The sequence below is a fragment of the Zeugodacus cucurbitae genome, chromosome 5, assembly GCF_028554725.1.
Source record: "Zeugodacus cucurbitae isolate PBARC_wt_2022May chromosome 5, idZeuCucr1.2, whole genome shotgun sequence".
NCBI classification, from domain to species: Eukaryota; Metazoa; Arthropoda; class Insecta; order Diptera; family Tephritidae; genus Zeugodacus; species Zeugodacus cucurbitae.
Genome location: NC_071670.1, coordinates 20,049,326 through 20,072,392, shown reverse-complemented (window position 1 = coordinate 20,072,392; position 23,067 = coordinate 20,049,326). Strand labels below are relative to the sequence as shown.

The 23,067-nt window shown below is 31.2% G+C and overlaps 1 protein-coding gene and 2 long non-coding RNA genes across 9 annotated transcripts; 2 read left to right on the top strand and 1 right to left on the bottom strand.

The window, feature by feature from the left end:
• The first annotated feature begins 83 nt into the window (after positions 1-83).
• On the top strand, positions 84-2,819 carry LOC128922033 (uncharacterized). Of its 2 annotated transcripts, none has more exons than XR_008471300.1 (4): positions 84-1,047; positions 1,739-1,948; positions 2,215-2,551; positions 2,614-2,819. It is a non-coding gene; the product is annotated as an uncharacterized LOC128922033 (long non-coding RNA). The 2 variants fall into 2 exon arrangements; XR_008471301.1 differs by lacking the exon at positions 84-1,047 and adding an exon at positions 1,101-1,555.
• Positions 2,820-5,819: 3,000 nt separating this feature from the next.
• On the top strand, positions 5,820-22,403 carry LOC105214994 (protein rhomboid). 6 transcript variants are annotated; one of them, XM_011188723.3, is made up of 13 exons: positions 5,820-6,561; positions 17,279-17,534; positions 17,607-17,712; positions 17,955-18,297; positions 18,372-19,806; positions 19,867-20,013; positions 20,246-20,376; positions 20,861-20,933; positions 20,992-21,102; positions 21,238-21,347; positions 21,415-21,600; positions 21,681-21,837; positions 21,905-22,403. In XM_011188723.3, the coding sequence occupies exons 1-5, from the start codon at positions 6,328-6,330 to the stop codon at positions 18,678-18,680; spliced, it is 1,248 nt and encodes a 415-aa protein (XP_011187025.2). In that variant the 5' UTR covers positions 5,820-6,327; the 3' UTR covers positions 18,681-19,806; positions 19,867-20,013; positions 20,246-20,376; positions 20,861-20,933; positions 20,992-21,102; positions 21,238-21,347; positions 21,415-21,600; positions 21,681-21,837; positions 21,905-22,403. The 6 variants fall into 6 exon arrangements, with proteins under 6 accessions (XP_011187025.2, XP_054087320.1, XP_028897989.2 ...); XM_054231345.1 differs by lacking the exon at positions 20,246-20,376 and having other exon boundaries at positions 18,372-19,799; XM_029042156.2 differs by lacking the exon at positions 20,246-20,376.
• LOC128922032 (uncharacterized) lies at positions 6,319-8,918 on the bottom strand. The gene is made up of 2 exons (XR_008471299.1): positions 7,313-8,918; positions 6,319-7,220 (listed from the first exon to the last, which is right to left on the bottom strand). It is a non-coding gene; the product is annotated as an uncharacterized LOC128922032 (long non-coding RNA).
• Positions 22,404-23,067: the final 664 nt, after the last annotated feature.

Here is a 23,067-nt window from a genome sequence, read left to right as displayed (position 1 = left end):
GTGGTAAACATTGGCTTGCTTCCCCTTTTGAATGGTGTGTTCCTTCATAGTGTTCGAAATTTTTTCGATGTTCCCTGATGTCAAATAACATTTTAGCACAGCTAACATTTGCTCCTTCTTATTATTATACATTCTTTGGAATAATAATAATAATTATTATTATTATTATACGTTCTTTGATTATACGTTCTTTAATTATACGTTCTTTGACACAGGTCATTTATTACTTCCACCGGATAACAACAGGTGGCGCTAAATGAATAATTACAAATATGTTCAAAAGATGTCACCGTAATCTACGATTATGCTTTTTTCCTACTATCTAATAGATGACGCTCTCCGCTTTCGAAATGACGGTGTAGATGTCGCTGCAGCTCTTAACAGTCTTCTCTGCAGATGTGAAATAGAATTGAGAATCAAACTGATGCGGAACACCAAGCGGATGCAGAAAAGATTTTAGAATCATAGTATTTACAAGTTGTGCAGGAATTAGGAGTGGCGGGCTAATGATAGATGACTGTGCTACGCGAAATAATATATTTTTGGAAATTGATTTAATAGTCCCTTTTTCCAGCACTATGATTATTTTAAAATACAGGGTGCATTATATACTGATTAAAAAGAAAAGAAGAACAGTATTAAAAAATTCACATTTCTAAAATATTGTTATTAAATATTTTAGACAAACTGTGGCATTGTCTACAATTATAGAATGCTCTAATGAGAAAACGGTTTCTGTTCGAAAAAATTGATTATGGTAATAAATTGTAATAGTTTCTTAATTATAATAATTCGGTGAAGAATTTCCAAGCTAGTTCGGTAAAGCTGGTGAAAATATTCTACAAACAAGGAAAAGTCTACTAAAATTTATTCATAATCCTAGTACTCCATATGTAATCAGAATTATATCGTTATGTTAAAAAAAAACATTTTTCTAAGCTGGGGAATAATATATATGTACAAAATTTTTTCAAAATATTAAATTTTTAAAGAAATCTAAATCAACCCCCGTCTTTGCTGAATTGTATAAATTGATTTTACATTCAAGTAAGTTAAACATTTTCGTCGCATTTTAATTAATCGTATTATTGTTCCTTGACTGTGGTACAGAAGGTAATGTAACTTTTTATGCTTCTAATTGTTATCTTCTGTGGTATGTGAATTCGCGTGCAAAGTAAATCTTACCAAAAAAGTAGATCTACTGCAATTGTTTGCTAGTCCGAATAGTGCTTTCCAGGGGTTGCAGTGATAGAAGAACCTTTCATTTAGTCGATAACTCAGGCAAATAATATTAATGATCATTGAAATTCTCTACAAATAAGTTTCGCATTTAATTTATAAACGTGACGACAGAGAGCGTTAATGAACTGAAAAGGCGCAAATCATAATTGAAATTGTTTTGAGTACTAAATTGAAATTTTCACAAGAAGGAACATGTACAAATGAACGCAATAATGGAACTGAGAATAAAGCTATAAATAGACACAAAGATATAGATTTACGTTTCTAAATTCCGTGATGGCAAAGAATAATTTATTTTAAGTTTCAATAATATGTAGGTAAAACTCCAGATATTATATTATATAATATAGAAATAGTCGGAATAACAATTGTGTAATTACGGCGCGCTCATAATTGTTCCATAATGACGTCAGCCCATAATAAATACAAAGAGCTTAAAACAGGACCCACTCTTGCAATGCTTTCAAAAAACGATACATTTTCTTGTTTTATTCAGGCAACCATAAATGAACATTGGCCAAGTTTTCAAGATGCGTTTTCTCCAATAATTTCAATAGAGGTCAAACTGCTGCGAATCACTAACACAGGGCGTTACAGCTGGGCTAATTTGCAGATCGTTTGTAAGACGTTTCATGGTTAAATTATGGGGAATTGTCGATAGACCTAAAATGCACCTAGAAAATCAACCTTGATCGCCTGTGACGAGGTAGTGTATATTCACCAGAAAGTGTTAAAATGCGTAAATGAATGGCAAAACCATGCGATATATAAATTCTTAAATGATAATTATAAGAAGCTCTTTTTAATTAATCATTTAAGCGCGAATAAGGAGCTTTTACTGTACCTCCTTATTCGCGTTTTCACTATTCGCGGATTAAAAAAATGAGACCCACTTTCTATATTCGCGACTAAAATTTTTTTTATTCGCGGATCTAATAAGTACATACATAATAATAAAATTATTATTATTAGGAATTGCTTGAATCGCAAGATGAAGATTTGACTGAAACCGACTTGGAGGAAATGTTAAATTCACAACCTATTGAAAAAGAGGCTTCAACAAGCACTGGAAACGTGACATTCAATTTGAAAAATCTTAGTGAAGGTTTAAGAATGGCAAATGAGCTCTGCAATTTCTTTATGAACATTGATCCGTGTATGGAACGAAGTCTAATTTTTAAGAGACAAATTGCTAATGCGACTGCTGTGTATCAGTCTGAATTGAAGGAGCTTTTGAAAACTGCTAAGCAAGAAAAAATTTCAAAATTCTTCAAACCATTGCCTAAGCCTTAAGATAATTAATTAAAATGTTCTAAAACTTCAATTAATTAATTTTTTTATATACCTATTTATTTTTTTTTTGTCACCTAGGAACATATCCTCCATAATCCCATATAAATTGCCATCCCGTATTCACGGTTTCTGTATTAGCGGCATATTTATGGAACATATACCCCGCGAATAAAGAGCTTTTACTGTACTAGCAAAATTGAAATGAATTATGTTCATACCTTTATTGTTAATTGAATAATAAAAATAGGAATTGATTTAATTCGTGATCCATGTAAACCCTTTTTGGAATGCATTGAAAAATTACAATTGCTCATAGTTTCATTTATTAAGGGGCACACCTACTGTGAAATTTCAAAGACATTTTTTTGGTTCATATTTCGGTAGATTACACCTTTAAAAATAACATATTAAATTTTCAAATCGATATCTCAAATAGTTTTTGAGTTATAGCAATTTAAAGAGCAGCCGCTCGGTAACAGTGAATACGATCATTTTATCTTTAAACGCGTTTTTCGCGAAACATCATTTTCCAAATATGCTGCAGTGATTACTCAAAAACAAATGATCCGATCACTATCGAGTTTTTTTTTACATGTTCTTTATATAGTTCTCCGTACAATGACCTATCGATTTTTGATCTGATAAAAAAATCGAATTTTGGCAGGCCAAACCCAGAACGACCAAAATTTTGGGTAAAATTCGACTATTTTTTTTAAAGTCGCCATATTGTCAATCTTAGGTTTTTTTTATCGAAGGTCGTTGTACAGACAATATTATCTAGTTTAAGGAGAATCTTTTTTTTTAGATTTCATCCACGAAGAAGGCCGGAATCACTGCAGCAGTGAAGGACCTGTTTTTTTCGCGCCGTTGGAGATCGCCTGTAACTTAAAAAAAATTTAATTTTTTTTTTCAAAAATTTCACTGTATATTCTTGAAACATGTATAAATATATTCTTAAAATTTTGAAATAATTGATAAAGTCGTTTTTTTAATAAAAATTCCCCTTAATCGTACTTATTAGGAAATTTCCATGTCATCGGCAGAACTCCAACCACCATTTTATGTTAAACGGCTTGTGTTACGATTATTTAATTTCTCACTTATATTTTTTTGTTTGAAAATGAACAGAAACACCTTTTTTATTAAAAGTTGTGGTAAGTGTTCAACTGTTAAGTTTCATGCATTCACTTTTTTGAAGAAGCGGAAATTGTTCATATTTCCTTAATACACCTATGCTTGAGATGAAAAACAAACTCTGATGGTAGTAACTGTGATGCCAGATACATTTTATATAGATGGTTGTCGAAAAGTATGTTTTGAATTAGTGTAAACAAATATTTTATAAGAGAAAAACTTAATCCCTAATTCTCTATACCTGAGGTAAGTTTATCATACAAATATTTGTAAATTTAAAGTTTCAGTAATAGTACTGCCGTATTTATTATTATTCTATTTAAAGAAATAAACACATTTGGCAGCACATTTATTTTAATAAAAAAGCCAATAAGAGACATTCTATTGGAATGTCATCGGTAACGAATTCTTATTCGCTCAACAGTTTATTTCACAGTACATACAGTAGAAAACCTTATTCGTGGGGAATTCTCGGTGGTAAGATAGCCGCCATCTTGGAAAAACGCAGTGCTGTATATATTGAGTACATCATTTTTGTAAAACTTTAGTCATAAAATAGCAAATATTATGTATATAGCTGTCTTATATAAAGCGAAATTATTTATTTATACTATATATCAATTATAGAAGATTTTAACATCAATGTGTGCCATATTATTGCAAAAAAAAATATTAAAGGTAGATCAGATATTTCATAAGTGGTGAGAATAAAATATAGGTCTCATACAAGTACTTCTCTGTGGTATGTTATTTTTGGCCATATTTATTTAAACTTAACTGGCACAAAAAATCCATTTTTGCTAGTTTTTACATAAATTATTACAAACAATTATATTTAAAATACTTTGAATTGCAAAGCTTGGAAGTACACAACCGTTTTATAAGCTTGAAATGATACGTGGTTGCCTCCTTATTAAACATTTTTAAAACAAAATATGTCATGATCCTATTGAATAGGCATTTTAAACCATCAGGTCCAAGGTAACAAGAATCAAAATCGTCATTTAATACTAATATAAGTTTTTTATGAAATTTATAAAAAGCTCAAGAGCTTTTACTAAGTTTGACGAATCTTACACTTTTTATTTTGTAAAAGTATAGGCGTCTTCAGAGATCTACCCTTTCTCGAATAATGTTAAAGACAGCAAACAATTGTGCATTTTAAAATATTCATTATACATATAACCATATAAATATGAAAATGAATTTTTCTGAAGGAAGTCGTTTTCAATTATATTAATTTCCATACAATGGCTAATAGATTGCTGATTATCTATGGAAGACATTGCCAATGCTTGAAAAGTTTGCCCAGAACTATCTTGAACCAGACAAGCATACTCTTTCAAGGTTATTTAGTGAAAATTATTCAAATTGTTTAATAGTAATATTAAATCTTTTAAAAAGAAATTGAAATACAGTGTCACCAACCCAGGGATGTATTTATTTTAATACAATATTTAAAAATTAGTTGAATCGCGTTATACACTTGTACATAAAATATAACTAACTTATCAATAAATAACATTTAATACCACCATAAAATTTAATAAATATATGAAATAATTTAAAATAATTCCAATAATAATGAAAAAATTTATTTTATTTAATAATTATTTAAGTACTGTTTATCGGACTTTAAAAGTTTTGTGAAGATTAAATGCTAGCACAACACCCTAATTACCACAATTGTAGCAAAAAAAGCGTAGCACACAACCCAAGTACGCCTCGGTGGTGTGTTAAAATATGAAAATTAATGTAAACAAAAAAAGGTTTTCTACTGTATATACTGATGTTTATTTTCTAAATACAGGGTGTAAAAATTTAATAGGAAAAGTGAACTATTTTGTACAATTTATCATTTTTATGGTTTTGATATACGATATTTCCGGCAAACTCTATATATTTTTTGTTTAAGTTGTTTTCAATGCAGACAACATAAATTCATGTTGTAGTTTTTAACGTAACGTAACTCTTTGTCTCTAATTTTTTACTTTTTTGGGTTTGTGACCTCGCTCCAGAATGAAAAATGAATACTTCATGGTTGCATCGCAATTACAAATCTAAATATGGAGTAGATCTACTGAAATTGCTTGCAATTCCGAACACTACTTTCCAGCTAGAGCAGTAGTAGTAGTAGTAGATAATTCAGTGGTATTGTGAACCAGGTGAAAATATGTTGTGAAAATTATTGTGCATATTTATTTGCTTTGCTGTAGTTTTTCTATATATTTTGTTACAATTAGTGATATATTTATTTTTATATTTTATTATATATATAATAACTTTTAAAATCAGAAGCGAAAGATAAAAAAATATAAGATAAGCATAAAATTAGCCAGGATATTTATGTGAATAAAATAACTATCGTTGATTCAGGAAAAGAAAGAGAAAGCAGTGCAAAGCAAGCAAAAAATGCATTGCTTGCATACTATATATAACAACTAAATCATACATAAACGATAAATATGTAAACATAAGTTTACAGTAAATGTACATAACAACAAATCTAATAAAAAACGCGAAGATTTTGTTTTCAAGTGTCGCGCATACCGGCGAAATATTTGTGGCATTTCATGACAACTATTTCTTAATCAATAAATATTATATATAAACACCTGAATTTGTTTAACAACTAGCAGATATATTTAGTGGAACAAAATGTCAGGACAAGTAGAAATAAGTCAACGCAATCAAAGAGATGCCGAAAATGGTCTCTATCCTCAGATGCCATCTGAGCGTGGTCAAGTCGCTCAAAAACCGACACCATCTCGACCACCACCACGTCGGCAAGACACAATTGACATGGAAGTTATCCCATTGAATCGCAGTCAATCCGCGCCAGCTGGAGTTGAAACAGATGATCGTCGAAGAGCTCGTCGTATCTTTGACAATGTAAGTTATTGTGAAATAGTTATTTATGGACGAATTTAAAATTACTAAACGCTGTCGAATTAGTTTTGACCGTTGTGCTTAATTATATATACAGATTCGCGATAAGCATTTTTGAAGTTAAAGTAAATGTTTCTATGTATAAACATATTTCCAAAGAAACTCAAATATCCATTGATATAAACAAAGTAATTTAGTTAATTTAGCCTCAAGTTGCATTCCATTGAATTTTCAATTACTCAAATTTATAATATTATACACATTTCGCTTATTTCATACATTTATTTATGTGTTAAATTTTTATACAAATAAAACCATTGATATCTGTCTAAAGCAAACAAAGGCAAGTTGCGAACACAGAGTTAGCTATTTAACAGCAAATCGGTGAATCATAACTGCATTGAAATAAATATGTGCATGTGAACATACATACGTAGATATACATATAAATACGTATGAAGCAATTTATTGAATGCGGTTTTATTTCTCCCATGCCTTCCCCTTTGTTGTTCTGTGTTTAAATCTTCGATTCTTGCTAAAAGTCTAAGTGAAGTCTCTTTTTCCATTTTAGCACATTGTCATTATTTTGTTTATTCTAATACACCTGTAGCCCTTACATTTCACAATCACCTTTATCGGCTCTCGCTATTTTCTCGGTGACGCTAAATCACACAATCGCTTACTTTTATATACATACATATCATATTTATGCGGTCTTTGCTCTATAATTTTGGTTATTAACGTTTGAACTTACCAAAAATGTCTTCCAATTTATGTTATTGTAGCTGTTAAGGTAATATAAATTCTTTTTTTCGTTTTTAATATTTTATTTTTCAAGATTGCTTTCTTTTACTGTTTACATTTGGTTTTTGTATGTGAACTGCGTTCAGAAACCGGTTATTTTTTATTTATTGTTTATGCATTCTTTACTATTTAGAAATTCGTAAAATGTGAACTTATATGCGCATGTGTTATCACATATTAACAATCTATTAAATGTCTAAAATTTAGGAAGTTTTGCTGACGTCCGTCTTGCCCTACAGACACCTATAAGGTAGTTGTGGTTTGGCTTTATGTAATTGAGTTCTTATCTATATTTTTGTTATTGACTCTACTTGCGCCCTTGATACATAAATAAGTAATCTTTAATGGATGTATGTCGATTAATGCAGTCTGCAAAACTTTTTCGTAGGCACATATGTACCGGTATATACATATGATACTAAAGTTATTAGGTTATCTTTTATAATGACATTTTAAATGTGGAAAATAGAAAACAGCAGATTTAAAGTTGTTTCCTAACAAATCCGGTAAAGAGATTAGTAAAGAGTAATCGAGTTGACAAAACTCAGAAAATACATACCAATAGTTTTAAAGTTACAATTTCATCGAAACAAAAGTGTATGAGAGAGCGGCCCATTATTAAGGAATATTTTACCAAATTCTAAAAAATTTTTGTACCAGCCTTTTTAAAATGAATGTTGCTTAGCTTAGTGTGGTTCTTCAAATCCGAAGGCATAATCATTGTTTTTGGTTGTTACGTAATGTTGACCCAATTGTCCTATAATACAAGGAAATTTTTATACTCTCGGAACAAAAGTTGCTAAAGAGAGTATTATAGTTTTGTTCACATAACGGTTGTTTGTAACACCCAAAACTAAACGAGTTAGATATAGGGTTATATATACCAAAGTGATCTGGGTGAAGAGTGGAGTTCAAATCCAAATGTCTGTCTGTCCGTCCGTCCGTCCGTCTGTGCAAGCTGTAACTTGAGTAAAAATTAAGATATCTTGATGAAACTTTCCACACTTATTTCTTGGCACCATAGGAAGTTGCAAAATCGGATACATAAAGTGCCATAACTAAGCCATAAATAAAGCTATGGAAATAAAATTTGGTATGAAGGATCGCACTATGAAGGGGCATATTTGGATGTAATTTTTTCGGGGAAGTGAGCGTGACACCACCCCCTACTAAGTTTTTGTTTGTACATATCTCGCAAACCAATAGAGCTATATAAACCAAACTTTCTGCAGTCGTTTTTTTAGCCACTTCCTAATACAGTCCAAAAATGAAAGAAATCGGATAATAACCACGCCCACCTCCCATACAAAAGTTAGATTGAAAATTACTAAAAGTGAGTTAACTCACTAACGAAAAACGTCAGAAACACTAAATTTCACATAAGAAGTGTCAGATGAAAGCTGCACTCAGATTTTTTTACAAAATGGAAAATGAGCGTGGCGTCGCCCACTTATGGGTCAAAAACCATATCTCAGGAACTACTCGACCGATTTCAATGCAACTTGGTTTGTAATAGTTTCCTTACATCCCAATGATATGTTGTGAAAATAGGCCAAATCGCTTCACAACCACGCCTACTTCCTATATACCAGAACTTTGAAGACAATCTGAATCGTTTACTTTACAATATATAAAGTAAGCACTAGTGAAGATATCGGTGCAGAACTTTGCACAAATACTATGTTTATAGTGTGACAGCCCCATTCTAAAAATCGTCGAAATCGGACCATAGGTTTTTAAGGCCACATATATCGAACACGAGGACCTCGGTGCTTCTAACCTAAAATTATGGTTTCCAACTTTCAATGGACTTTATACAATATATATGACGAATATGTGGGTCAAATTGTTAATAATTAATATAAAGTTAAATAAATAAATTGCGAGAGTATAAAATGTTCGGTTACACCCGAACTTAGCCCTTTCTTACTTGTTCTAAATATATACATACATATATACAGTCACGTGAAAAATAATAGGGACACTTGCTTGAAAATAGGTAAAAAATAAATTATAATGAAATTGAAATAAATTATCAAAAATGTAACATGCAATTGTTTGCTGGGATGTCAGTGAAGTAATGTGCAAAATCGGATACATAAAGTGCCATAACTAAGCCATAAATAAAGCTATGGAAATAAAATTTGGTATGAAGGATCGCACTATGAAGGGGCATATTTGGATGTAATTTTTTCGGGGAAGTGAGCGTGACACCACCCCCTACTAAGTTTTTGTTTGTACATATCTCGCAAACCAATAGAGCTATATAAACCAAACTTTCTGCAGTCGTTTTTTTAGCCACTTCCTAATACAGTCCAAAAATGAAAGAAATCGGATAATAACCACGCCCACCTCCCATACAAAAGTTAGATTGAAAATTACTAAAAGTGAGTTAACTCACTAACGAAAAACGTCAGAAACACTAAATTTCACATAAGAAGTGTCAGATGAAAGCTGCACTCAGATTTTTTTACAAAATGGAAAATGAGCGTGGCGTCGCCCACTTATGGGTCAAAAACCATATCTCAGGAACTACTCGACCGATTTCAATGCAACTTGGTTTGTAATAGTTTCCTTACATCCCAATGATATGTTGTGAAAATAGGCCAAATCGCTTCACAACCACGCCTACTTCCTATATACCAGAACTTTGAAGACAATCTGAATCGTTTACTTTACAATATATAAAGTAAGCACTAGTGAAGATATCGGTGCAGAACTTTGCACAAATACTATGTTTATAGTGTGACAGCCCCATTCTAAAAATCGTCGAAATCGGACCATAGGTTTTTAAGGCCACATATATCGAACACGAGGACCTCGGTGCTTCTAACCTAAAATTATGGTTTCCAACTTTCAATGGACTTTATACAATATATATGACGAATATGTGGGTCAAATTGTTAATAATTAATATAAAGTTAAATAAATAAATTGCGAGAGTATAAAATGTTCGGTTACACCCGAACTTAGCCCTTTCTTACTTGTTCTAAATATATACATACATATATACAGTCACGTGAAAAATAATAGGGACACTTGCTTGAAAATAGGTAAAAAATAAATTATAATGAAATTGAAATAAATTATCAAAAATGTAACATGCAATTGTTTGCTGGGATGTCAGTGAAGTAATGTGCAAAATCGGATACATAAAGTGCCATAACTAAGCCATAAATAAAGCTATGGAAATAAAATTTGGTATGAAGGATCGCACTATGAAGGGGCATATTTGGATGTAATTTTTTCGGGGAAGTGAGCGTGACACCACCCCCTACTAAGTTTTTGTTTGTACATATCTCGCAAACCAATAGAGCTATATAAACCAAACTTTCTGCAGTCGTTTTTTTAGCCACTTCCTAATACAGTCCAAAAATGAAAGAAATCGGATAATAACCACGCCCACCTCCCATACAAAAGTTAGATTGAAAATTACTAAAAGTGAGTTAACTCACTAACGAAAAACGTCAGAAACACTAAATTTCACATAAGAAGTGTCAGATGAAAGCTGCACTCAGATTTTTTTACAAAATGGAAAATGAGCGTGGCGTCGCCCACTTATGGGTCAAAAACCATATCTCAGGAACTACTCGACCGATTTCAATGCAACTTGGTTTGTAATAGTTTCCTTACATCCCAATGATATGTTGTGAAAATAGGCCAAATCGCTTCACAACCACGCCTACTTCCTATATACCAGAACTTTGAAGACAATCTGAATCGTTTACTTTACAATATATAAAGTAAGCACTAGTGAAGATATCGGTGCAGAACTTTGCACAAATACTATGTTTATAGTGTGACAGCCCCATTCTAAAAATCGTCGAAATCGGACCATAGGTTTTTAAGGCCACATATATCGAACACGAGGACCTCGGTGCTTCTAACCTAAAATTATGGTTTCCAACTTTCAATGGACTTTATACAATATATATGACGAATATGTGGGTCAAATTGTTAATAATTAATATAAAGTTAAATAAATAAATTGCGAGAGTATAAAATGTTCGGTTACACCCGAACTTAGCCCTTTCTTACTTGTTCTAAATATATACATACATATATACAGTCACGTGAAAAATAATAGGGACACTTGCTTGAAAATAGGTAAAAAATAAATTATAATGAAATTGAAATAAATTATCAAAAATGTAACATGCAATTGTTTGCTGGGATGTCAGTGAAGTAAAGAACCGTTAGCAAAGAAAAAATGTTGATCATTTTGTGAAGTAAGATCGCTTTTGAGTGTGCGAAATAAAGGGACATGTGTCATGTGTCCCTATTATTTTTCACATGACTGTATGTATGTATGTAGATAAATGATGAACCGTTCCACCGATTTTGTAAACTTCACATAAACCATATACTAATTAGTCCGAACAAAGCCTAAACATTTGGTTTGGATCGGAGAGTCCTTTCTTAATTTATAAAATTACAACGAAAAGTGGCATTGCTTTTTGAATACGATCTTAGGACCTGGCGGCTAATAGTCGAGTTATTGCCAACACTAATATAGGCATTCCATGGTACATGTGGTTTAAATTTGTTTAAAAAAATAAATTTATCTGTCTGTTTTGCGATATCTTTCGTATTTAATTTATTAATAAATTAACATCTAAAATACATATGTATTTCGATATGTGGGTCGATGAACTTGGAGAGCTAGTGAAAAAACGTAATTCTAGAAAAATTTAGAAGAGTCAAGGTACATAGAAGTTAAATAAAATGAGTAGTTAAAAAAACTAAGACGGTATGTGTGCAGCGGTTATATAGCCATGGGCATATAAATAGCGAAATGCGAACCGAATATTACATCTAAGTTTTTAAGCTGTATAACAAAACTGTTGCAAGTATCTATTTGTTATCAAGTTATCGCTTGCACGGAGAGACGGACGATAGACAACCATCCGACTCTTCTCGTCATGCTGATAATTTATATTTGGATAACTCAATACCTAACTCGTTTGGTTTTAGGTGTTAAAAATATTACGAAACTGGTCATTATATATATGTATCTTTGAACATATACATATGTATGCATAAAAATGCTATCGAAATGTTGCAATACTTAAGGCTATAATTTGGTTTATGCGATAAGAGACGGGATCATCAGTGCCACCCAAAATATTATTTCCAAAGAAGTGTCTTTTATAGTTTCTTTGAATTTGTTTTGTATTTTATTTTATTTTTTTTTATATTTTTTTTTATTTTTTTTTATTTTTTTTATATTTTTTTTATATTTTTTTTCATATGATTGAACTAGTAAAACAAAACAAAATTATACTAACAAGCAATATTTTCCTAATTTTAAAATATAAATACAATTCAAGCGCTTAAAGGAAGCTTTTTCACAAACTAAGTACTACGTACATATAATCCTTTTTATGTTCATGGAACGTTGGTCGCTTTAGTCTACGCTTGTTATTTCTACTCTCTCCTAGTCGTCGAGCTTCAGGATTTAATTGATTCTGCGACCGCGCTAAATAACTTCCCGGACCATTTTTATATGAAGATCACGGTGCAGATCTGATTTACGTATATACTACGGGGCATTTACATATTTCCGTAGGACTTTATTTTGAAACCGTTTTATTGATTGAATGTATATCGGTGCAGCGCATCCCCACAGTTGAATCACGTATGTCCAAATAGGTTTCAATGTTTGATTGTATACGAGAATTTTGTTTGATATTGTTAGCTGCGATTTGTTACCGATTAACCATCTTATTTTGTTATATCTTAGTTTTAGTTCTGCAACTTTTTTTGTATATGCTCTTTCGATTTCAGCTTTGCATCCAGCGTTATGCTTAGATATTTCGCAGAGGTGGAGTATGTACCTCATTACCTATATGTAAGGGTATATGTATATCTAGTACTTTTGTTAGTGTAGTTTACGTGTATTGAATTCGTCTCGTTTAAAGTAATGCACCCTCTCTGTGTCCATCCCACTATTTGATTGATTGAGGATTGCATTCTTTTGGCTAACTGTACTTCGTTTTTACCTCTCGTTATGATGCAGGTATCATTAGCTAATGTGGCAATTGTACAGTTTGTTACCGTTTTCTATGGAATACAATTTAAATTATCTTACTCAAAACACGGTGCGTCATATTTTATGTAATTATTAAATAGCTTTGTCGTATTGGGGGAAACATAGAACACAATCGAGAGCAATGTGAAGCCATTGCAGGATGTAAAGTGAATGTATCCGCTAAATGTCTGTCTTCAAAGGCATAAAAAATACTATTTACGTTTATCTTTTAGCAGTCAAAAATTCACCCTGTTCATTATGTGTTTGAGGGTTCTCATAATGTCGCGTGCCAAATCGAAATCAATTTTCTCTTTTGTGAGAGCGTTATGAATATAACCAGAGTGTTGAGATATATGTAAAAACAAGTAAGGAAGGCCTAAGTTCGGGTATAACCGCACATTTTATACTCTCGCAATTTATTTATGTAATTTTATTAAGATAACACACAATTTGACCCACATATTCGTCATATGTATGGTATAAAATCCATTGAAAGTGACAAACCCCTAACATTAGGTACTTGGGAGCTAGGGGTAGTTATGACCCGATTTCACTCATACATATTATTAGAAGAAAAATATTCACTCTGAATTTCTTCAAAATATCTGAGAGACTCACCTAAACCTGTTAAAAAATTTATTCGAAGCTCTGAGGTACTCATATTCGATATATAAGGCCTTAAATACTTATGGTCCGATTTTGGCGATTTTTAGAAAAGCAATGCCACACTATAAACATAGTATTTGTGCAAAGTTCGCACCGATATCTTCACTAGTGCTTACTTTATATATTGTAAAGTAAACGATTCAGATCGTCTTCAAAGTTCTGGTATATATGAAGTAGGTGTGGTTGTGAACCGATTTGGCCTATTTTGAATTCCATCTTATTCCTTCACTTTATAAGATATACATAAGGAACCAATGTAGATAGCGACATAAAACTTTACACAAATACTGTATATGATCCGTGGCATCATTTGTGAAAAAATTGTCAAAATCGGACTGTAACTTTTCAAATTGAATATGAAAAACTCCGTGACTTATGGTAATATTTCACCGAAAATAGCGGTAAATCTCTCAGATATCTTGATTTAATTCACAGGAAAGCGTTTTCTTCTTATAGTATGTCTCTGTACTAGAAATGGTTAAAATCGGGTCATAACTTCTCCTAACTCTCATATAGCATATACTCACAGATATAATGTATGTTGGTGATGAAAATGAGTTTAATCGGTTCAGGAATTACCTCAGCCTATATACCATACATGATGATTTTCGTTTTTCTATTGGACTTTTTGCCGAATATATAGGTCAAATTGTGCGTGATCTTACTAAAAATATAGCAATAAATTGTGAGAGTATAAAATGTTCGGTTGCACCCGAACTTAGCCTTAACTTACTTGTTATAGTTAGGAAACTCTTGGCGTTCCTATTTAAGTACGGAAGTTACATACATATATGTATGTATATCTTCTACTGCTTTTGCAAATAATAGCGAGTTGAGTAAAACATTCCACTCGTGTATCAAAATCGGAAGGGTGATCAGGCTATTAAGGAGTTAAAACGTTTTCTAACTGAATTTCCATCGGGAATGTCTGAAATAGTGTTTAATATGTTTTTTTTTGTATTTATTTTTCCAAAAATGGAAGTTTGACCGAATTTGAGCTTGGCATTCGAGCTGAACGTTGCATTTAAGGAAAAACCAGTTTTTATGATTAAATAATACTAATTTATACATACATACGTATATTACATTAAATAATTCATACGAACTAATTAAATGTGCAACACTACTACAAATGTGTGAATGTACTTATCATGGATGTTAATTTCTAACAAAATTTTCGGGGTTTCACAAATTATAAATTCGGGATTTTGGATTTCCTTATCAAGGTTTTCTCATTTTGTCATATAAGGCTATAAAGCCATTGAAAGTGTCTTGTCAACGACCTGACCGCTTAATATCACTTTTTCCGAGATACCCAGATTTGATTATTCGAGAGATGTATGAATATGTTTTTGTTAAATCCATGGGCATTGATTAAAATATTTGATAAACCGGGGATCTGGAGTAAAAAGTTCCGAAGTGTAGAAGTATTTGCCTTTAAATCTTCTGATCTTCATAAAATTATTTACCAATAATGACTCCAGCTGACGTAACTGCAATTTCTGTAAGTTTTGGTGTGAAACAGAAGCCTTAGATGTTCCAATACGAAATGTGATTAGTCCGAGAAAAAAAGTAGTTTAGTGCGTTAGCTGGAGCCCCATGTGATACATGTTTATTCTATCCCGATTTCATTTCTCACTTATGATATACCGGGATTAACATCTCTAATGTTTAACGTTACAACGTAGATAAATGTAATTTTTTTTACAAAAAATCTTTCAAAACTCATTGACACATGAAATTTTAATTAACTATGTGAAAATTCCATGAAACATTTAAATATTTTGTTGGATACTCGTATATGTGAATCTAAATATGGTACAGTAAAACTTCTACATTTGGGCACTCGCTCAAATTGGACAAAATGTTCTGTACCAACATAATATAATACAAAATATTCATATATTCACTGCTTAACACTGTTTGGACACTGTCTAACTTGGAAGTTGGAGAACATTTTCTCAATTTTTAAACAACAAGCGTTAAAATCCCCTTCTACCGTGGACAATACATTTAATATGTCTGCATATTTGTATGTTATTTATTTATATTAACCCTGGACGGTCATCCTTTTTTTTTGTACATTAACGTCATCCTTCGTCAATATGACGACGACTTATTTCAAATCCATTTTCAGTAGGGTGTGAGTCGAAATAATGAACGCGTTTTATTTTTTTTTTATTTATTTATTTCATTATTAATAAATACAAGTCAAAAATAAAAAGGAAAACTTATATTCTTTTAACGGAGCGGAGATCAACACGAACAATTAAAAACATATTTACAGTGAAAATCAAATAGTTCGTAGTCATTTTGACGAAGGATGACCGTCTAGGGTTACACAAATGTATTTGTATTTCCGAATCTATTTTTCAAACGATGCAATAGCGTTATTTTTGCGAAATTTTGTAGTATGTATCAAATTTATTGCATTAGCTATGATACAATTAAGCGTATGTGATTTGTGTTAATTTTTTTTTAATTCTTATTGAATTCAATGTACGTTTTTACACAGTTTTTAAAATAAAGTCAATAAAATTAGAAAAAAAAATTTCTTTATAACATGGACAAAAATATTAGACAGGTTTTACTGTATAATTAATTTGATATTCTATAATTCTGTTTCCATTTGTACTCTTTGCTAATGTTAAGAGAACGCACAAATGAGTTACTAGGTTAAATTAACCGATCAACCGGTTCGGTCCTATAAATTGACTGGAAGGTAAAATATACTTATGAAACGAAAAAAAATATTTGAATTAAAAAAAAATTGGATAGAGACAAACTGATTACAGATTTGAATTCAGCGCACCCAAATTAACTAGAATCAGTTGATAAATTCAAAGAAGCAAATTGAGTGTTGGCCTGTGTAATAATTCTAATTTTCAGCGGTCTATACCCATTCATAATACATACAATATCACATAACACAGAATTCGAGCGACTTAGAAGTGTTGTTAGTTCAGAAGTTTAAAACTATAAATCGCATATAATTATCATGATTTATGAGTTACGCATTTTTAATAGATTTACTAAAACAAATGTGCGATACTTGTCAGGAATACGATGAGTAGTCGTTTAAGAAAGTAATACATATGTATGTAGGTCAATTTTTTACGGGTTTTAAAGTGTTTCAGCAAACCTTATGACTAATATGCTAACATAAACATGTATGTGAAACAACCTAGTAACGTAAATTTTATATTTATGAACAATTAGCATGACTCAGACGGCGATGGCTTTATCAATACACACGAACTTAAAGGCCTCATCAATGCAGGCCTCTGCAGTGATATTCCCGATTACATTGCTACACAAATTCTGCAGATGTCAGATGATGATAATGATGGTCGTCTGGATTTCGAGGAGTTCTATCGCATGTCCCAAACACACAAATGGATGATTAGAAATATACTCACCAAATATTGTCGCTTGGTTGTTCCACCGCCGAAAGCAATCGAAGGTGACCAATTGGGTAAGTTGAAATGAACGTCAAACATAATCTTCATCTCTTATTGGATTTCGTATTCAAATTTTTTGCTTGCAGATGGTGTCTACGAAAAGCAAATGTCCGTTTGTCCACCGCCACTGACCATGGTGATGTTCTCCATAATTGAAATTTTATTCTTCTTGGTGGATGTCATACATTTTCAGTGAGTATAAATTTAGAAATTTTGCATAATTCATAATTTTTAGTACTAAAATGTAACGAAGTATGACAAAATCGAAATAAAAAAAATGTTTTTCGCACTGGCATTCTTTATGCTATAGATTAAAACAACAAAAAAATGAAATTAAAAAAAATTAAAAAATCGAATTCTTTGAATCAATGCTTTAAAAATCGAAAATGTATTTTATTATCAATTTATTTGAAAACTGGTTACATTTTTTGCAGAGATGATCCTAATAATACTGCCAATATAGGTGAAAATACAAATGGTCCCGCCGCGACACTCTTCATTTACAATCCATACAAACGTTACGAGGCTTGGCGTTTCGTCACTTACATGTTCGTGCATGTCGGCCTAATGCATCTGTTCATGAACCTTATCATACAAATATTTCTGGGCGTCGCTTTGGAACTTGTACATCATTGGTGGCGTGTGGCTTTGATTTACTTGGCTGGTGTATTGGCTGGCTCGATGGGCACGTCATTGACAAGTCCGCGCATTTTCTTGGCCGGTGCCTCTGGTGGAGTTTACGCGCTAATCACAGCGCACATTGCCACCATAATTCTGGTAATTTACATACATATTATATTTTGGCACATTAAAACAAAATATATTAATTTCATTATTTATATCGATTACAGAACTATAAGGAAATGGAGTATGCTATAGTGCAATTATTGGTTTTTCTCATATTCTGCTTCACGGACTTGGGCACTTCTGTCTATCGCCATTTGACAGATCAACACGATCAAATCGGTTACATTGCGCATTTATCTGGCGCCGTTGCGGGTCTACTGGTAGGAATAGGCGTGCTGCGAAATCTGGAGGTACGTCGTTGGGAGAGAATACTCTGGTGGATCGCGATTATACTTTACTTTTCGCTAATGATGACCGGTGTTTTGATACATGTGTTGATGCCCAATTATTTCCCACGTCAAGAATACAATTAGTTTAAAGTCAATCCCAAAAACAATACAATCTGGCGCAGCAGCTTTTCTAACAATAATTTTATGTACATATATATATATGTATACACATATACGCACACAAGAACATTATAGATGCATTGATATTGCATTATTAGTATTAAGTTTTAAAGTGCAAATATCATGCCCCAAAGTGCCTTTAGAGGATTTTATAAATTAACAGTATAAATATCGAACTCAAATGATGAAATACTTTGCCAATGCTAGTTCTTAAAATTAAAGGAATTAACATCAAAGTCTTGTATTCCTTTAAAATTGACATTTATGATGGAAGCCTAAAAATGCTCATAAAGGCTTTGTGTGCTTTGACAGCAAATTCAAACTGTATACTACAAGTAGAAATTGAGCTTCGTTAACTCTTTCGAGAATATTAAAAGTTTTTGGCAAAAATATTTATTTTCTGAAGATTTTTATACAGATTACATAAGTATAAGCGCATAATAACTTGTAACGTCACTTATAAAGTTTTGTATAGAAAATGAAAATAGTTAAGTGGAATTGACACACAGAGGTAAGAAATTTATATGGTTTTATTATGCCGTCGAGAGTTTATATATTTTCTACAATAAAAAATATTTTATACAGAGACAATACATACGAAACGTATAAAAATATTATTGTAATGTAAATTTAGGAGAAATAAAGAAACAATTCGATATATGGAAAAGTTATAGCTTCTTAGAAAAATAATAACGTACAACAATAAAAATCATATTTTATAAATAAACCCTTACCTACTATTAAAGCAGTCTAGAAGGCTTTGTTTGGCAATTGTTATCTGAGAAATTAGCCCGATAACTTTTGCTACCAATAAATAAGTGGTTTCACACAAAAAATATATTGACAGTGCTTGGCTTTGAACGCAACAAAAGTTACCTCGTTTGAACAGGCTCTAAACAACAGTAAAAATTTCATCGTTTGAACATGAACGATGGTAAGTTCTTCCCTTGTATTAAATGTTGAATGAGTGAAAGAGACAACCTAATCTATTGCGTGTTTCAATTACTTTTTGTTTTGAGTTCAATCATAGCTGCTTATGGAAATAACAATTTCTTTTGAAAGGTGTGGTGGTAGTTGCAAGTTGTAAGTTGTAAGTGAAATTTGTAAAACTAATAAAAAATTATATATAAAGGCTACTGTAAAAACAAAGTGTAGTGTTGGTTCGATTAGAGGGAACAAACTTAAGCCGCGTACCGGTGAAGTCATCAGTGAATTGTCACAAAGCAGTATCAGGGATTGCTGTGAAAGTATCTATGCATTTCTTAAGGGCGAATTGAAAAAAGTCGACAACTCTTGTGTATGTGAGATCGTTAATCTTTCACTTTCTTTCTCGTAACATTTAGCAATATGTATATAATATATATGCTTGCGCAATTAGTAGTACCCATATTGAAATCAATGGTGAAATGCTCGAAATCTAAATTACATGTATATTTTCAATTAAATTACACAAAAATAATGATACCGAACAGAAAATTGCCCATCTCTAAACTTGTTTGTTTCTTTCTCACTTTCACACTTAATACCAGGGAAGACATTGGGTAAATGTTTATGTACAACCCTTTGTTGTATATATGTGTGTATTGGTGTTCATAAAATAGTTTTGAATGTATTGGAGTTTCGGGTAGTGTAGACTTGGCGGGTGGAATACCCGAAAAAGGTAATTTAAATGAACAAAAGTGAAGAAATAAAAAATTATGGTCGCAAAAATAATGTTTTTAAAAATATTTTGAAGAATTTTTGAATAATTAATTATATAACTTTAACGTCTAGGACACTTTTGTGTAGAAATTGGAAAAAGGTAGCACTTAAAAGATGGAACTCGTTGAAGCCTCCATTAATTTTGGTGACTTCGTATCCAACTAAAGTGATTTATAAACAAAAATTAAACTGGGAATATTGAGTAAATGTGTAAAAGTATTTGATATATCCATAGACTCATTTGTAGGATTACGAATATTCTTAGATGGCTAAGTACAAAATCGGAAAAAATGCTGGAATAGATATTCCGTATTACATACGAAAACAAATACATATATTGAATACTTTTTTTACATTACCTAATCCACGATATACATAAATACATTTTTTTTTATCCGACAAAACACATTAAAACTAATAACATCTCTTATATAATATTTCAGTGTGTAATATTATTATAAATATAAAAAATGGGCGACACACTTCAGAATACATCAGTGCAATCCATAATGCAAGGTATTTTGTAATTTAAATTAATTTTGCCTTACTAATTAATATATGTATACAAATGTAGCACAAATAATTCCTCAAACTCGGTTTTATTCAATCAACCAACAACCTATTAAAATTATAAAGTGTGGACCCGAAAAGATACAAAATGTTCAATCGACAAACAATACAACAGGTAAACATATCATTTGTAAATCAACTTATAAAATTATTAATTATTACTTGCGTTAGTATAAATACGCAAATACATTTAACGAAGTAAAGTTTTATAAATATTTACATATCTTGGAATTACAATATGCCTTTGCAGAAGTGATGTCTCTTTTAAAAACAATCTTAAACAAGCAGGAATCACTTGAAAAGAGAATAGCAGAAATAGAAAAAAGCGTTTTCAATACAGAAATTCTGGTATCAAGACATGTATGTGTGTGTTTTTTTTTTTAATTTAGATGTTAAATAATAATGTTAAATTTTCATTATATCTAAGGTTATCAAGACAAGCGAAGTTATTGCTCAAAACCAAGGTAAATCTGATTGTGAGGTAAAAGGGAAGTGGGTGAGTTCCGTTGATGACATTTTCATAGAGATTGGGGCTGAACTCCCTCTTGCAACAATGGATGCTCTTTTAAAAGTAGAAGAGAAACTAAGTGAGAAAGAATATAATGAGTCAATGGTAAATTAATTTATATTTTCACTATAATATCCATTTTATTTATCACTGATTCTGATTAAAAATAACTATTATAATAATAGGTCGAGTTTATTAAAAAATATAAGGATTCAACCGACAGCGTAGATAAAGTTCTTCGCCAAGTTTTTGCCGATGCACTAATGAAGCATTTTAATTGGGATGGACGTTGGGGAAAAAAGACACTTAGTTCATTAAAATTAATTGACCAAATTGTGTTTGGTAGGTGAAAAATCATTTTTTTTTTTTAAATTAATATTTTGATTTAATTCAATACATTTAAATGTAGAGGTATTCAAGGTTGATGGACGAAAATCTTATGAGCGGAATGTTAAAAGATATGTAGAGCTTTCACACAACCGTTGGAAGAAAAAAATGAGTTTGGAGAAAAAAATAAGTTTGGATAAAAAAATGATTTTGGAGAAAAAAATCAAACAACAGAATGACATACTGGGATACCCTTAACGGTACATACAGAAATTCATTTAATTTGTAGTGTAGTGAAAATACCAGTTTGGATTAAAAAGATGTGAAACCAAATTAATGACGAATGGGTTCTTTTAATTTTTTTATTTCGAATATTTATTTTGATTTTCTGCATTTTTGATATTCTTACTGCTGAAATTAAACTTTTTGCGGCTGTATATATAAGAAGAAGCGTGTCACATTTTGTTTTATTTAGTACTGAAGCATTTGCCCATTTTTATTAATATTGTGTTAAGTAATTTTTGATTCAACCAAAAAAATTAAGAATATTACATAATAAATTTTATTAACAATATTTTAAATATGCCTTTGATTTATAAATTATAAACACAATACACTAAGGAATATTATTTATGAATGTTATGTTATAAACCTTTAATATATACTTAAAGGTAATTTTAGAATAGAATTACACATCCATTCATTGACAAAAAATTAAATTTGCTCACGAAATTCCTTGTATATTTTAATATCACTAAGGTTAAATTTAGAGTAAAATAATATGGGATTAATTCCATGAACGGTTTCCTCAAAATGCATGAGTTAAAAATAAATAAACTATTGATACAAAAAAAGGGATATGTTAAACCTGTGATTAAAAAATTATCTATAAATCCAGTTCTCTAACGGTGACTTTTGGCATTTTGGCAGAACACATCACGGTGTATACCACAAACAAATGTAAATTTGACTCGATAATTTTATTGCCGTTAATGTATGCCGCATTTTTCTTTTCTTGGCAATGGTTATCTAAATAATTATCCTGACATCAATTGTTGGCAATTAAAAGCAAGGTTAGTTTAATTTCTATAGCTGTTGCCGGTGAAGATTTATATTTTGCATCCATGTAAATATTTTCACATTTTAACACAAACTACGATTTGCAGCAACAAATGTTACCTTGTTGGAGCAAGCTCTAAACAACAATAAAAGTTTCCTAGTATGAACCCAGACTATGTATCATTT

Excerpts from the sequence above, each read along its gene's own strand:
- LOC105214994 (XM_054231346.1), top strand. The coding sequence starts at position 6,328 with ATGTCAGGACAAGTAGAAATAAGTCAACGCAATCAAAGAGATGCCGAA. Across the intron at positions 6,562-17,278 it reads CTCGTCGTATCTTTGACAAT|CATGACTCAGACGGCGATGG; the intron begins GTAAGTTATTGT and ends ATGAACAATTAG. Across the intron at positions 17,713-17,954 it reads GTGGATGTCATACATTTTCA|AGATGATCCTAATAATACTG; the intron begins GTGAGTATAAAT and ends CATTTTTTGCAG.